The following is a 13,464-nucleotide window of genomic DNA, read 5'->3' as shown; positions in this document are numbered from 1 at the left end:
CCCCTGAGCACCCCATGCTTGGCTAAGTTGACACAAAATTACTAATCACATGGTGTTCCCCAAATACAATGGCCTCACAAACAGGAACTGAAAATTAGCAAAGCTTTATGGCTCAATTCTAGAACTGAGGGTGTTAGTATGTTTTCTGTTAAGAATCTCTAGACTGGATAAACTGACATTGTATAGAGAGATGCTGACACTATAGTTAGAGACAGGAAGAAGTCGCTTTAACTACGTGATGAGACTTGATTTACTAGAACAAACCTGATGGCCTTAGCTGAGGAAGTAGGGGTAGCAAATTAAACCTCCTGCCAGACTTCTGAAGCTGCTACCTCTCTCTGTCCAAATACTGGAACAATCAAACAAACAAAAATTGGTAACTTGAGAATGTAGCAACTGAAAGCATGTAGCCCAATAGAGAAACTGGTGAGATATGAACTCCCCAAATTAGAAGAGCCAGCTCTGCTCTATGTCTTGTGGCAAATCCACCCATAAGTAGGGATTGTTCACTGAGCCCCAAAGCCACCTGTACTGTAGAAAAACTTCCTAGCACCTGAGGTCATGAATTCCCTGCTTAAATGTTTGCCTTCAGCTTGTTTCCAGGCTTCACATGAGCTCCCCCCCCCCCCCCCCAGGTTTACCCAAGGCTGTCCCACATGCATGGAGTCTATAACCTAGGGTCTGAGGGGCTGTCTTTGAGGAAGGGAAGTAGACAGAGCTTGGTCATCAGAAACTAGCTTGTCCACCCACCTCTGTGAGTATCTTCTCACAGTGTACAACTAAGACCGGGTGGAGACTAGCAAGTTAAAGGCAAAGTTTGGGGTGAGGCTCTGCAATTGTTCTCTGGCATCCATTAAAATCAGAGGAGTCCTGCCACCATGCACTCATCTAGGGAAAAGCTAAAGACAAATATATAGAAATAGTGCAACAAGAGGCTTTGGCTATAAGTGGCCTATGAAAATGGAAAGTGTACAAAAGCATTTGGAAAATGAACACAGTGGGGAAAAAAACTGCAATAGAATCACACCAATTCTTCTCATTCACACAGTCGCTTGGGATGAGATGGGGAATAGTTCACTTTGGGTGGCTCGGTTGAGGATGCTACTGCCCTACAGCTTGCAGCCTGACAGAAAACTAGAGTTTTGACACCCAGTCCATCCGCGCCCTAAGAAGGTTAGCACTGGAGTGAATAGCTGCTATTGCGTGAAAATGAGCCTGTAGGCTTCACAAATAAACTCTGCTTCCCTTATTTTGCCAGAAAACCCTCTCTCGGTCCTCCAATCCCCAAACCAGAATCATGGTAAAGTCAAGGAAGCAAGATGCGCTCTGCAAGTCATCTTTCCTTTGCTTTTTTCTTTGTACCAGGCTCCTGTGCAAACCTGTCTTGAAGCAGTCTCTTTTCTCATGTGAAATATGCCTTTTCAAGTAGCATATGATTGCCTACATTGTCTGTCAAGCTGGATTTGAAAATTTCAAAACATCGGTGCGCTTTCGCTACTCTGTAACTATGACAACAGATGCTAAGCAACTATTTGTGTCAGCTCCATTGTGAAACTGGCCAGTTACCAACACACTCCCAGGAATGAATCTTTCCAATAGGCCGTCATGGTTAACTGACCGTGAGAGGATAAATGCAAGGCTAACCAGCCTATCAACAGTTTCTTCAAGATTGGCTTGAGTTGAGTAGAGAAACGCGAAAGTGCAGTTTCGATCTATGGGCACCAACATGATTCTAGACGATCACAAGAACCTCTCCCGTTTGTTTTGTTAAGGTTGCTTAAGCAAGTTGTCATTTGTTATAGTGTTGGCATAGGAAAAAAAATTCTGGTAACTGACTCAAAGCTACTAACTGTACAACAGGACGTTCTGTGATGGTGTGTATAGTTCCATTCTGTGAATGAACCGGCTTACTTTCACTTACTTCCGGTTTTTGTCTCACCCATGTTGAGTATCTTCTTGGGAATGTAAAAAGAAAAATGCAAAGCAACAACCTCTCTCATATCGTTCTCACTGCAAGTTGTCTTGAAGTCTTAGTTCCTTTGTTCTTTACATCTCACAGGACTGGGTCCTCCTAACTTCCGTTTAGTGAGTTACCTCACTATCCTGTTACCTCAGCCTTACTACCCTGCACTGGTTCCCAGCAGTCTGCTAGGGCTAAAGGCTTCAGAGCTGAAGTCAGACGACCCTACAAGCATCCTGGATGCTCCGCGGGAATGAAGACCCTACAAGTCAGCTCAGGGTGGACGCTGGAACCCCTTCTAGAGCCCAGCTAGTGCGTCCCCCCACCACCAACCCCAGCAGCAGCTCGCAAACAATGGAAGTTGCTCGCCTGACAGCCACTCCTGGACCTGCCCCCAGAAGGCGCGGGCATGGGGGTTGAGGGCTACCCCCCAAAGCTCTCCCCAGCAGCCAGAGCGGATGAGGCGCAGGAACCTCGAAGGCGACCTGATGATGCTTCAGGGAAGTGGCCACTGGGCGCGCAAGCGGGAGACCCGGGCGAAGCGGCCCTTGGCGCAAGCTGGGGGCCGGAAGGGAGCTCTGGATTTCGGTCCCTCCCCTTTTCCCTTCTGTGTCTTGGAGCACCGGGGCCCTCAGACCCTCTTGCTGTCAGGTACCAGCCTGGAGGAGAGACTATCTCTCCTCCAAGCTCTCCACCATGGATAATGCCTCCCATGACTCCGGGCAGACGGAGGACTGCCAGAGTAGACAGTGGCTCCTCCCGGAGGATAGCCCAGCCATCAGCTCAGTGATGTTCTCGGCCGGAGTTCTGGGGAACCTTATTGCGCTGGCGCTGCTGGCACGCCGTTGGCGCGGGGACACGGGGTGCAGTGCCGGCAGCAGGACCTCTATCTCCTTGTTCCACGTGCTGGTGACAGAGCTGGTGCTCACCGACCTGCTGGGGACCTGTCTCATCAGTCCGGTGGTCCTGGCTTCCTATGCGCGGAACCAGACTCTGGTGGCCCTGGCTCCCGAGAGCCGCGTGTGCACCTATTTCGCCTTCACGATGACTTTCTTCAGTCTTGCCACGATGCTCATGCTCTTTGCGATGGCCCTGGAGCGCTACCTCTCCATCGGACACCCTTACTTCTACCGGCGCCGTTTCTCGCGTCGTGGGGGGCTGGCGGTGCTGCCAGTCATCTACGCGGTCTCTTTGCTCTTCTGTTCCCTACCGCTGCTCAACTACGGGGAGTACGTCCAGTACTGTCCTGGGACATGGTGCTTTATCCGGCACGGGCGGACTGCATACCTGCAGCTCTATGCCACGGTGCTGCTGCTGCTCATCTTGGCGGTGCTCTCCTGCAACTTCAGCGTCATCCTTAACCTCATCCGCATGCACCGTCGGGCCAGGAGAAGCCGCTGTGGATCATTCGGCGGTGGCCTGGGTGGCCCTGGGTCGCGCAGGAGAGGAGAAAGGACTTCGATGGCGGAGGAGACGGACCACCTCATTCTCCTGGCCATTATGACCATCACCTTCGCCATCTGCTCCTTGCCTTTCACAGTAAGTCGTTCGTTTGTTTCCACAGCCCAGCAGCATGCAGCTGCCTCAAACTCCCTTCATCTACCCGTTCTACCTCCGGGCACTCACTGGCAACTTGAAAAACAAAGTGCCCTAATTTATAAAGGTCTATTGCCATCATTGCTTTCCCTTTTCACCTTTGCCCACTTCCTTCCGCCCCCAGCTTTTACGCATGAACTTTCCTAAGAGAGCAGTTCTTCTATGCCCTACAGGAACCTTCTCCATGGTCCCTTCCCTGGGTTGTTTGGTAACTGAAGAGGAGGGAGTCCTTCCAGGTTAGGACGGTTGTCCTGTTATAAGCCGACCACTGGAGTTCAGTTTGCAGGGCTTGAAGCCTCATCCCTTGGTGCTTTCATTTCTCCTAGGCAAAATGTAGTTGCGAGCCCATAGCATTCAGAGAGTCCTTGGTGGAGAAGTTTACAGCCGCTTGCATTTGACTTTAGGAATTTTAAGGCCAAAAAATCTAGTTGAGAGACTCGCCAGTTTACATATTAGAGTACAAGTCTGTGTGGTCATGGAAATGAGAGGAAAGGATCAAGTGTTACATAGTGCTTTTCTCATCCCTCACAGGAGACACTTGTAGCCTCAAAATATTCTCTTAATGTCACTGTCAGGAATATAGACAGATGCTAGCCGTTCTGTAGCTGCGCACTTGATGCACACGAAGGAACTTACAGCAACAGCTGGTACATCTCAGGGAAGCAGAGAAAAGGCTTCCTGGGCAATGGAGGCAGGGCCAGGGTAGAAGTGTGGGTGCTGTGCGATTAGAGGGACCATTAGCTCTAAACAAATTAGTTCTAAAAATAGATCCTGAGCTCCTAAAGTCTAATGTGGAAGTAGAATTGAATTTGGAGCCTTCTGACCTCTCATGGAGAGCTATAAACTGGGGATTTGGGAAATGATGGTATGAATGGTGGCTAAGGGAAGATGAACTTCCTAAAAGCTACAGACGTCGCTCTTTCCTGTCTCCTGCCCTCATCGATGCTTCTGATTGGTATCATCTTCTCTTCCTTGGGGACATAAAGAGATTCGGATATGAACCACGTCCCCAGAGAACCCCCATTCTCAGCCATATTCTCTTTGCTCTGCTCCCCGTTACCCTCACTCCTGTAGCTCTGCCCCTGGAGCAGATGCTCTGAATTGGTAAGTTATACTTAGTGGGGAATAAGATGGAGCTGGGCTGTGGAAGGTAGCAACTCCCTAGGCACCCCAGCAGGAGAGTTTGTGTAGTGAAATGTTGTGGTTTAGAAACCAACGTGGCTCCTAGGCTTCAGCTTTATACGTAGAGTGTTTTATATTTGGGACCACGGACCATTTTTTACTCAGAATAGCAAGAACTGTTTTTTCTATGTTCCTCAGAAGTATGTCAGACTCTAGCCAGCAAAAAGTAGCATTCACAGCCAGAGCTGGTGGGACCCCGGTCAGTTCTGCAGTTCTCTGGCCACGGAAAAAGATGGGACTCAGAAAATCCAGAGTTAGCAATGAACTGCTAATATCAGCCATCTTCCCAGGTTATGAGCAGTGGAGTCCTTCCTTCTAGGATGTCAGTCCAGGGCCTCCAAAGTTCAGGAACTAAAACTCTCAAAATAGAAAAATAAAAACGTTCAGTACACTGAGATGAATTCAGTTCAGCCTAGCGTACCACTACTGTGACACCTAAAGACTTAGGGTTCTGAGGGTGTATTTTTACATCAACTCGCTGTCTTCACACCAACCTCCCGGATGCATCCTATTGTGGAGATGAGTCAAGTAACTTCCTCCTGGGCCCACAGCTAGGGAGCAGCAGAGCTGGGATGCAATGTATGAATAGTAATAGTATCTAAAAGAAAGTCCTCACTTTAAGAGTAACATGGGAGAAGATCCAATTATGGTTTCACAAGAGAATTGGGAATACATAATAAATATTTGGACCACCTTGTCTCTTTATTCTAACTTTTACTAGCTTTAAAAATAAAACAGCCTGTTAGCGCTGCCCCCCCCCCACACACACACACGCTAATACAATCATGTTGCTTCATTTTCTTTCTCTGCAATCCTGTGAAATACAAGCCTGGGACTGAGATTTTAGGAGATTGGCTAGTGTAAATGCTAGTCTAAATTAAGAAATAATCAGATTAGCCCTCACATAAAACCTTCCTTTGATGCCCATAAAACATTTCTTCAGTGACTTAAAAAGCATGTGATGTGGTGCTTAGGACTTTGGTTGTCCAGTATGAAATCATACATGAGACCAACAACATGTCCAAACTATTTATTCACTATGTATAAATTAATAAATTCCTCCTTATGTTAATCAGCTGTTGTCATCATTTCACAGTGATAAAGCTGTTTTTCTTCCTGAAATGGAACAGCGCAAGGGAAACATATGAACCTTCCATTCTTGTCTCAAATACTCTCTGTTTCTCAATTTCCAATCCTTGCTCAGCTAGCTACTTTCTCAGCACTTTGATAGTTGTGCTTAGCTTCTGGGCATTTTAAACTGTTCTCCACATGCCATTAGGATAAAGCGCTTATGCATTTTATTCAGTTCTAAAATTTCAAGAACCTGCCATTGACTGACTTAAAAAAATATCTTCTTTTTTTTTTTTTTTTTTTTTTTGCAAATTCTCCAGGGATAGAATTTCTAGGCAAATCTGATTAGTGGAAATCTGATCTTACACTATAGAAAAATTTGAAGCAAACAATCCTGGAGTTTCCTGTTCATTGCTGTTCATTTCTGGTTTTCCTCGTGCCAAATGTCAGGTAAACAGGTGGTGAAAGTCACAAGGGTATAAACTATAAGCTTCAGGTAGTGATGGAAGAGAAACCTAGAAGTCTCTGGGTGCCCACGGAGAACTTAGTGTGGTGATGTGTAAGTGAATGCTCATAAACAGCTGGAATGCCCTTCATCATTGAGGCATCATTAGTGATGTGTTTGACAATTGTTGCAACCGGTGAAATACGCATTTCCTTTTAAGAGAACATTCCTCCGTGTGAGTGTTTTTAGTTGACATCTTTTGCTCCACCAATTTGCTATTCTGCAGTGGTGACTGTAAATACAGACACAGTTCTGGTGGTTTTTTAAAATACAGTCTGTAAGAAGCATCATCTCCCCACCCCCAACAGATAATTAGAGCTCTTTATCCTCACAGTTAGGTGGATCTTTGCTGTTATTTCAGACTAGGATTTCAGTTAAAAAAAAAAAAAAAACATGTAGCATGGCCTTTTGAGATCACTTCCTTCTTCTTTCGCACACCAACATCACAGTGTGAACTTAAAAACAAATAGATACCATGCTTCAGGACCGCCAGCCAACAAATCTCTTTCTAGGTAGAGGCTCAACTCTCAGTTAATCACAGCTTGCTCTGTGTGCTTGGCCTCTCCTGTCCCATTTTGAGTTTCTGACCATCAATCCCCATTCAGATCTTGAGCTTGTGTCTACTGTACCACAATTCACATTACTGGGCTCACTAAGCTGCATTTCTCTAACAGCATTTTGCTACCTAAACTGGTCCCTAAATTGAAAACAGGGTTAAGTACTGTGAAACTAGGACACTTGTGTAATATGAAGGAAGGGCCGGAGAAAGGGAAAGCGTTTAGGGAAGACTGAAACTTCCTGTGGACAAGGGGTGTTGATTTCTGCTCCATGGACGGTACATGTGATACTGTCTGAGGCCTTGGATGAGTGTGTTTTCTCTGCCAATGAGGAAATTTAAAGGCAGGGAGAATCTCCAGTGTAACGGGTAACAGCGGGGAAAGGTCTCAGACACAGCAGACAGAGTCAACAGGTGAAGAAAGGCATTTATTCGGGGACAGGAAACACAAAGCAGAGGTGAGCTGGGGAAGCTGAAGCCCTGCCTCTCCCGGAAGGAAGCCTGGGTTTCAGGGTCTGTGAGGAGCCTTCCCCAACTCAGAGTTGCTCCCTCTGACCAAAGACAAGGAGGCCATTAGCTCCACAAGTTTGAGGTAAACGTGCCCTGATCCAGCCTCGAACTTGTCTTGCTGGTCCATCAGCAGAGGTACGGTAGTGGGGAGGGGGAAAAAGACAGAACTTTAGGTCTTTGTCTTCAGTCATATGTATAAAGAAAAGGCTGGGAGTTTGTCAACATTATGTATTTATGGCTCCTTTCCCTATCTGTCTGCCTCTGACTGACTCCCTCCTGGTCCTTCACATGGATCAAACCTACACCAGCTGTGTAATATGTTAGGGGACTCCTGGGTGGGGGGTCACACCTACACCAGCTGTGAAATATGTTAGGGGACTCCTGGGTGGGGGGTCACACCTACACCAGCTGTGAAATATATTAGGGGACTCCTGGGTGGGGGGTCACACCTACACCAGCTGTGAAATATGTTAGGGGACTCCTGGGCGGGTGAATCATTTCCTCAGAGCCACTGTCCTGGGCTGTTTCAACCCAGAGCTGTGGATTTCAGCAGTGAGTTGTCATTGCACTTTCAAGGCACACAGTACCAAGGCTGTTCTCATGCTGGAGCCATATTCATGCCCCGGATTTTTGTTTTTGTTTTTGTTTTTCTTATGAAGTAAAGTAGGATTCAGTTTCCATGTGCCACAGACATGTTTAGGGAGAAAGGATTTCTTTAAAGCATGGCCCACCACCACCACAACAAGAACAACAAATTAAGAGTTAATTGTGCAATGCCTGTAGCACAACATCTTTCGAAAGGCAGATGAACAGAGAGTAAGTGCTGCCTGCAAGTTAGCTGTTGGTAAGTGTTGATGAAAGGGAAGCCCCATGGAGAAGAGCCAGAGACTTTGAAAAGTCTCTGTCTCTAAAGAGAAGAGGGAAAGTCACAGGCCTTCGTGACATCCTTGAACAGAAGTGTCAGGTGGTCACTCGTCAATCTCACAGGAAGCTTTGTCTCAAAGGTTTTGTATGCACGTGCCCAGATACTGCCTCAGGACAGACACAGAAGTTGGAGCTCCATCACTGTAGTTTGACTCCTAAGGCAAAGTAACTAGTCTTCTAGCCTGGGCTTCTTTCTCTCTAAAATGAGTCTGCACTCCTGTGGGGAGGCTATCAGATCACCCCTGCCACTGAAGCCCATGGCTTAGCCAAGACTGACTATGCCAAAGAAGAAAAGCAACTGAATGCTTTACATCTTCCCAAGTGAAGCACTCATTCACTCTAGAATTCTGAACCCACTTCATTAAATGACAGCCCCTGACCATTGCCAGGATGGAGCTTTCCAGGGGCGGCTGCCTCAGACATGGCCGAAACAGCAGGTTCCTGTCTGCATCACTCAATATGTACCACAGTCTTTGCAAAACTGGGGGCAGGGGTCAAGCAGGTAACTCACTGGATTCATTAGACTAGGACCTGGCATTTTCTCACAGGTGGTCAATGACAGAAGGAGAATGCATTCCCACCAACCTCCAAATTTAAATTCTAGAACATCACCAAAACATCACTCCTGTGTCTCTCCTATGCCAACTGTTTGTTAAGAACTGAGGATCAGCCATATGGAGAGAGGAAGGTCCACACTTTGAGTTTGTAGGTAGGTGGTGGTAATAGGTACTTTTTTTTTTTTTTACATTAACGTCAGTCAAGTTCATTTCCAAGAAGAGATTCATGAAAAATCCAGGCAGTGCCAGTGCATACATAAGTGAGGATGCAGAAGAGTCAGGGAGATGGCAAGGTCTGGGCTGTGGTCTTTATTGGGGTTTCTGCAGGAAAGACATGTCAAAGTGAAAGGATTCGGATGGCAAACCTGGGTAATTATAACAGTCCTTGGTTGCCTGGTAACAGGACCCTGGATCGTTAAAGAGAGAACATTGCTATGAGTTGGGGGGTCTATGGAGGAGGTATATTTCAGGACTGGTTAGTAATGTGTGTAGCAAAGACATACGCGTTGTGGAGTCCTTTGTTGGTTGCAATAATTAGCCATCCCAAGGAGGGGCATTCTCTCCCGCAACTAGAGACTTTTAGATGTCTAAACCTCACAATAGAGTTGGGAATGTAGCTCGTGGTAGAATGCTTGCCAAACATATATGAGACCCCAAGTTCAAGTCCCCACACCATAAGGAAAAAAATTCACATGATAAAATATCATGATATATAAAAACTGTAACTGAATATTTTGCATCCAAAATAGCACAGCAGACTAGAAGACTAGTGCCCCATTGCATAGCCCTACCTAACTCTTCTCTCTGAGGTCTGAGAAGCCCACCATCAATTCTTCTTTTTCCTTGCTCATCTGCCAACTCTTTTCTCCATTCCTCATGCCAAGATTCTCTGGCATAAACACCTCTGGCTGCCAAACCTTCCCGCTATTGTCCTAACATAAGCAACCCAAAGATGACTATTTTTCTCTCGCCCTCCAATCTGTTTGGTACATCCAGTTCCCAGATGCTGCAGAGTAAGTACGGGAGAAAGGGAAGGAATGAGTTGTTTCGGGGAAAAGTATCAGAGAAGTGGTTGGCTTCCCTACGTCACAGACTAGGCCAGAGGATCCCTGGCACACCAAGAATTACTGTGTTAGTTAGATGATGAGGCGTGGTCCACGTTCGAACTCTTCCTCTCTGTAGGCTGGAATGAAGAGGTATAGCCACCAAGTCCGTACTGTTCCCTGCCAGTCTGCTGCACTGAGTCAAATGAGAGCACCAATTCCGGTCTGGAAATGCCAGTCCACGTGTAAAAGTGTGTCTGTCCACTTCCCAGAGCTTAAGACATAATTCTGCAGGCCCCTGCTGCAGCACTGACCTGGATGTATTATGCACTGAGCGCATACCAGTACCAGAAGTCTTGGATTTGCACCCTTCCTAGGCTACTAGCCAGCCTTAGGTCCATGGCAAGTGCCCCTGTGTCCTCCTTGGTGAAGTGAGGGAGGTCACAACTCACCTACTCTGTAGAGCACTATTACAGGAGCTCTGTTGGCGCAGCCCAAGTGTTGCTTCCAATGACCTGTGAGGACAGGTTCACAGTCTCTTGCCCACGATACTAAAGTTACAGACAGAGTTAAATTCAGGTCAAAGCAGTGCAATACTCAGAACCAGTTCTCCAACTGATGTGCTCGCTTGCTCTCTCTTGCTGAATTGTGATAGTCACATCAAGAAGTGTAACATTATTCTTAACATTTCTGAAACTTACTTCCTCATCTGCTATGGCTTCCGTAGGACTACAAAGAAAGCAGGTTAATGACCCAGTGTGTTTCACAGCACACATAATGGGCTATCAACAAACAGAAGCTACAAATAGTATCATCATGACTACAGATATTATTAAAATATTCTATTTGGCAAAGCACAATGGCTCACACCTGCAGTCCTCGCCTGAGAGGTTATAGGCAGATCATGCGGTTGAGGTCAGTTTGGGCTATATAATGAGATCATCTAAAGGGAAAGCAGATTCGATTCTAGGTGCCAAGAAAAGTTTATTAATTTCCCTCCATTCCCAGGGACAAGATTAGAATGTTTTGTATATGATGCCAATGTTAACTGTAATCCTTAAAGTACTTGCTTTCATTAAGTTCACAGAAAAAAAAGATTAAGTTATGATTTACATAGAAGATTTTTTTCCACCCGCCCTTCCACTTGCTGCTACTACACAAAACAAGGCTGGATCTCAAGAGATGGTGGGATCTAAGTCAGCTTGCTTACAATATAAAACTAACATTGTTTTCCTCTCTCCTTTCAGATCTTTGCTTATGTGAATGAAACCTCTTCCCGAAAGGAAAACTTGGACCTCCAAGCTCTTAGATTTTTATCAATTAATTCTATAATTGACCCTTGGGTCTTTGCCATCCTTAGGCCACCGGTCCTGAGACTAATGCGTTCAGTCCTCTGTTGCCGGACTTCATTGAGAACACAAGAGGTTTCACGGACTTCCTGTCCTACCCTGTCCAGTGCCACTAAACAGACTGACCTTTGTGGACAGTTATGAGGATGCACTTCACGAGGGAGCCTCTGCAAAGGCCTTTAAACAGCCTCCTTGGAGAAACATGAAGAGCTGGCGTAGGAACAAAACGAAACTGCAAGGCCCTTCGTGGAAGATCTCAGAAGGCTGTCTACAGCTCATGCTATGTGACCTTTGAAGGACAACCAGCTGCGTCTAAGACCCAGTTGATTTAAGCTTTCCTGCTGAATAACCAAGCATGTGGTTTTGTAATTTGTTTAAAACTCTACGTGGTTACTGTCTCCTGTTTTAAATTTTGATGCCACTGCTGTTATAAATGCAGTGTGCAGTCAGGGCAAGCGAAACTCATTCTCTAGGAAGTCAGTTCGTGCAAGCGATGAAGCAATCGAGACCGACAAGTTGCTGTCTTGTGATTGCTTAATGGACTCCATTTGGACCATGAACTTGAAGTCATCAGTCCCTTTAACTGTAACGTTGTAACTCTGTGCCTGTGGGAATCCTCTCCAATCAGGACTGCGCCACCCTGAGAGGGCTGCCCTGATGAGCCTTGTCCTGGTATCAAGTTATTTATTTTGTGTTGTCTATTGTGATGATGCTACTGAAGAAGACGAGAAATTTCCTTCTCAAAAAGAAATAGTAAAAGAATTAATTCTAATGAATGCTTTTCAGTTTTTGTTGGGGAAGCTTTTTCATAGTTGAGGCCAGATTTTAAAATCAAAATCTGAAAACTCGAGCCCATTCTTCAGGTATACTGGAATCCTTGTGGTGTTGATACTAGGGACACGACTAACATACACATCCACTTTACAAGATGACTGACTGGGTCACAGCGAACTCTTCTGTTGGTATTTTTATTTAAGGAACATATTTTGACTCATACTACAGAAGAAACCATGTAACTGTGAGTCATATCTCAATGTATTTCCAAACATTCGGCATGGTTTAAACTCTGCATTAAAGTATTTCAGTGAGCGTGTACATTTTAGTCAGAGTTATGGTATAAACACATCTGAAACGCTACAAACTAAACTCCGAAAGAAAACATGGAAAAGTGGAAGTCTTCAGCGTACTTATTCTCCAAGAATAGTTTGCAGTTAGCATAGGCATGGCGTCTGTAAGTGAAATGAAAGTTGAAAAAAATCAAATTAGGGGTTTTTTTGGGGGGGGGGTGTTTGTTTGATTTGGTTTGTTTTTTTGTTTGTTTGTTTAATTTTTTTGGTTTTTGTTGTTGTTGTTGTTTGTTCTTCAAGACAGGGTTTAGAGCCTGTCCTGGAACTCACTCTGTAGACCAGGCTTTCCTCAAACTCACAGAGATTGTCTCTGCCTCCCAAGTGCTGGAATTAAAGGCGTGTACCACCATTGCCCAGCTCAAATTAATTCTTGGCAAGTTTTTAAAATGTGTGTTTGTTGTAAATTCAAGTTTTAAGATATTCAGTGGAGTTCTTGATATTCAAAGAGAGTTTTGCTTTCTATTTTCAGTCTTTTAACATGGTCAATTGGAGGGCAGATTGAATGGCAGATAAAATTATGGCATGGCTGATTTTTTCAAATTTAATTGTTTCTCAAGTTTCATTGTTTACTCAAAGCTGTTTTCCATAATTAGTTATCAAACTTGGTGATCACTTATAAAGACATCAAATACCTAAGTATCTCTGATACAAATTGTCTGTATCAAATTAGCTCTTACCTTTAATAAAATGAATAAATAATTCACCTTTGTATAAATTTAAGCATGGCAAACAAAGTTTAACAACTAAAAATCTAGACATGTCTAAATAAATACTCTCCTCCACCCAGTGTTTCTTGCCAAGAAATTACACCAGGTTGTTCCATGAGGCCTGCGGTGTGATCCTCAAGCATAAAATTCTGATTATTTTGAATCTGGAATTTTAATTCTTTTTATCAGATGACTTCGTAAAATCTCAGAGTGAAAAATTATTAACACTCAGGCAACACTGTCCCCCTGCGCCCATTCCAGAGCAATACCTGAGAATTTTTTGAAATGGGCATATTACAATGGGAACAAAATGATACACTTGGAAGCTCACAATATCATAATTTAAGCCACTTAAATTATTTATTAATTAATTATTA

The 13,464-nt window shown here is 44.9% G+C and overlaps 1 protein-coding gene across 1 annotated transcript; it reads left to right on the top strand.

Annotated features, from left to right (window-relative positions):
- The first annotated feature begins 2,656 nt into the window (after window positions 1-2,656).
- Window positions 2,657-11,728, top strand: Ptger2 (prostaglandin E receptor 2). The gene is made up of 2 exons (XM_005355390.3): window positions 2,657-3,499; window positions 11,152-11,728. The coding sequence occupies exons 1-2, from the start codon at window positions 2,657-2,659 to the stop codon at window positions 11,395-11,397; spliced, it is 1,089 nt and encodes a 362-aa protein (XP_005355447.1). The 3' UTR covers window positions 11,398-11,728.
- The last annotated feature ends 1,736 nt before the right edge of the window (window positions 11,729-13,464 follow it).

The sequence above is a fragment of the Microtus ochrogaster genome, chromosome 17 (genome assembly GCF_000317375.1).
Source record: "Microtus ochrogaster isolate Prairie Vole_2 chromosome 17, MicOch1.0, whole genome shotgun sequence".
Lineage (NCBI taxonomy): Eukaryota > Metazoa > Chordata > Mammalia > Rodentia > Cricetidae > Microtus > Microtus ochrogaster.
This window is presented reverse-complemented; position numbering and strand designations above follow the sequence as displayed.

Bases quoted from the DNA above. Each gene is read 5' to 3' on its own strand.
- Ptger2 (XM_005355390.3), top strand. From the start codon at position 2,657: ATGGATAATGCCTCCCATGACTCCGGGCAGACGGAGGACTGCCAGAGT. The intron at 3,500-11,151 runs GTAAGTCGTTCG...CTCTCCTTTCAG, and splicing joins TCTGCTCCTTGCCTTTCACA to ATCTTTGCTTATGTGAATGA.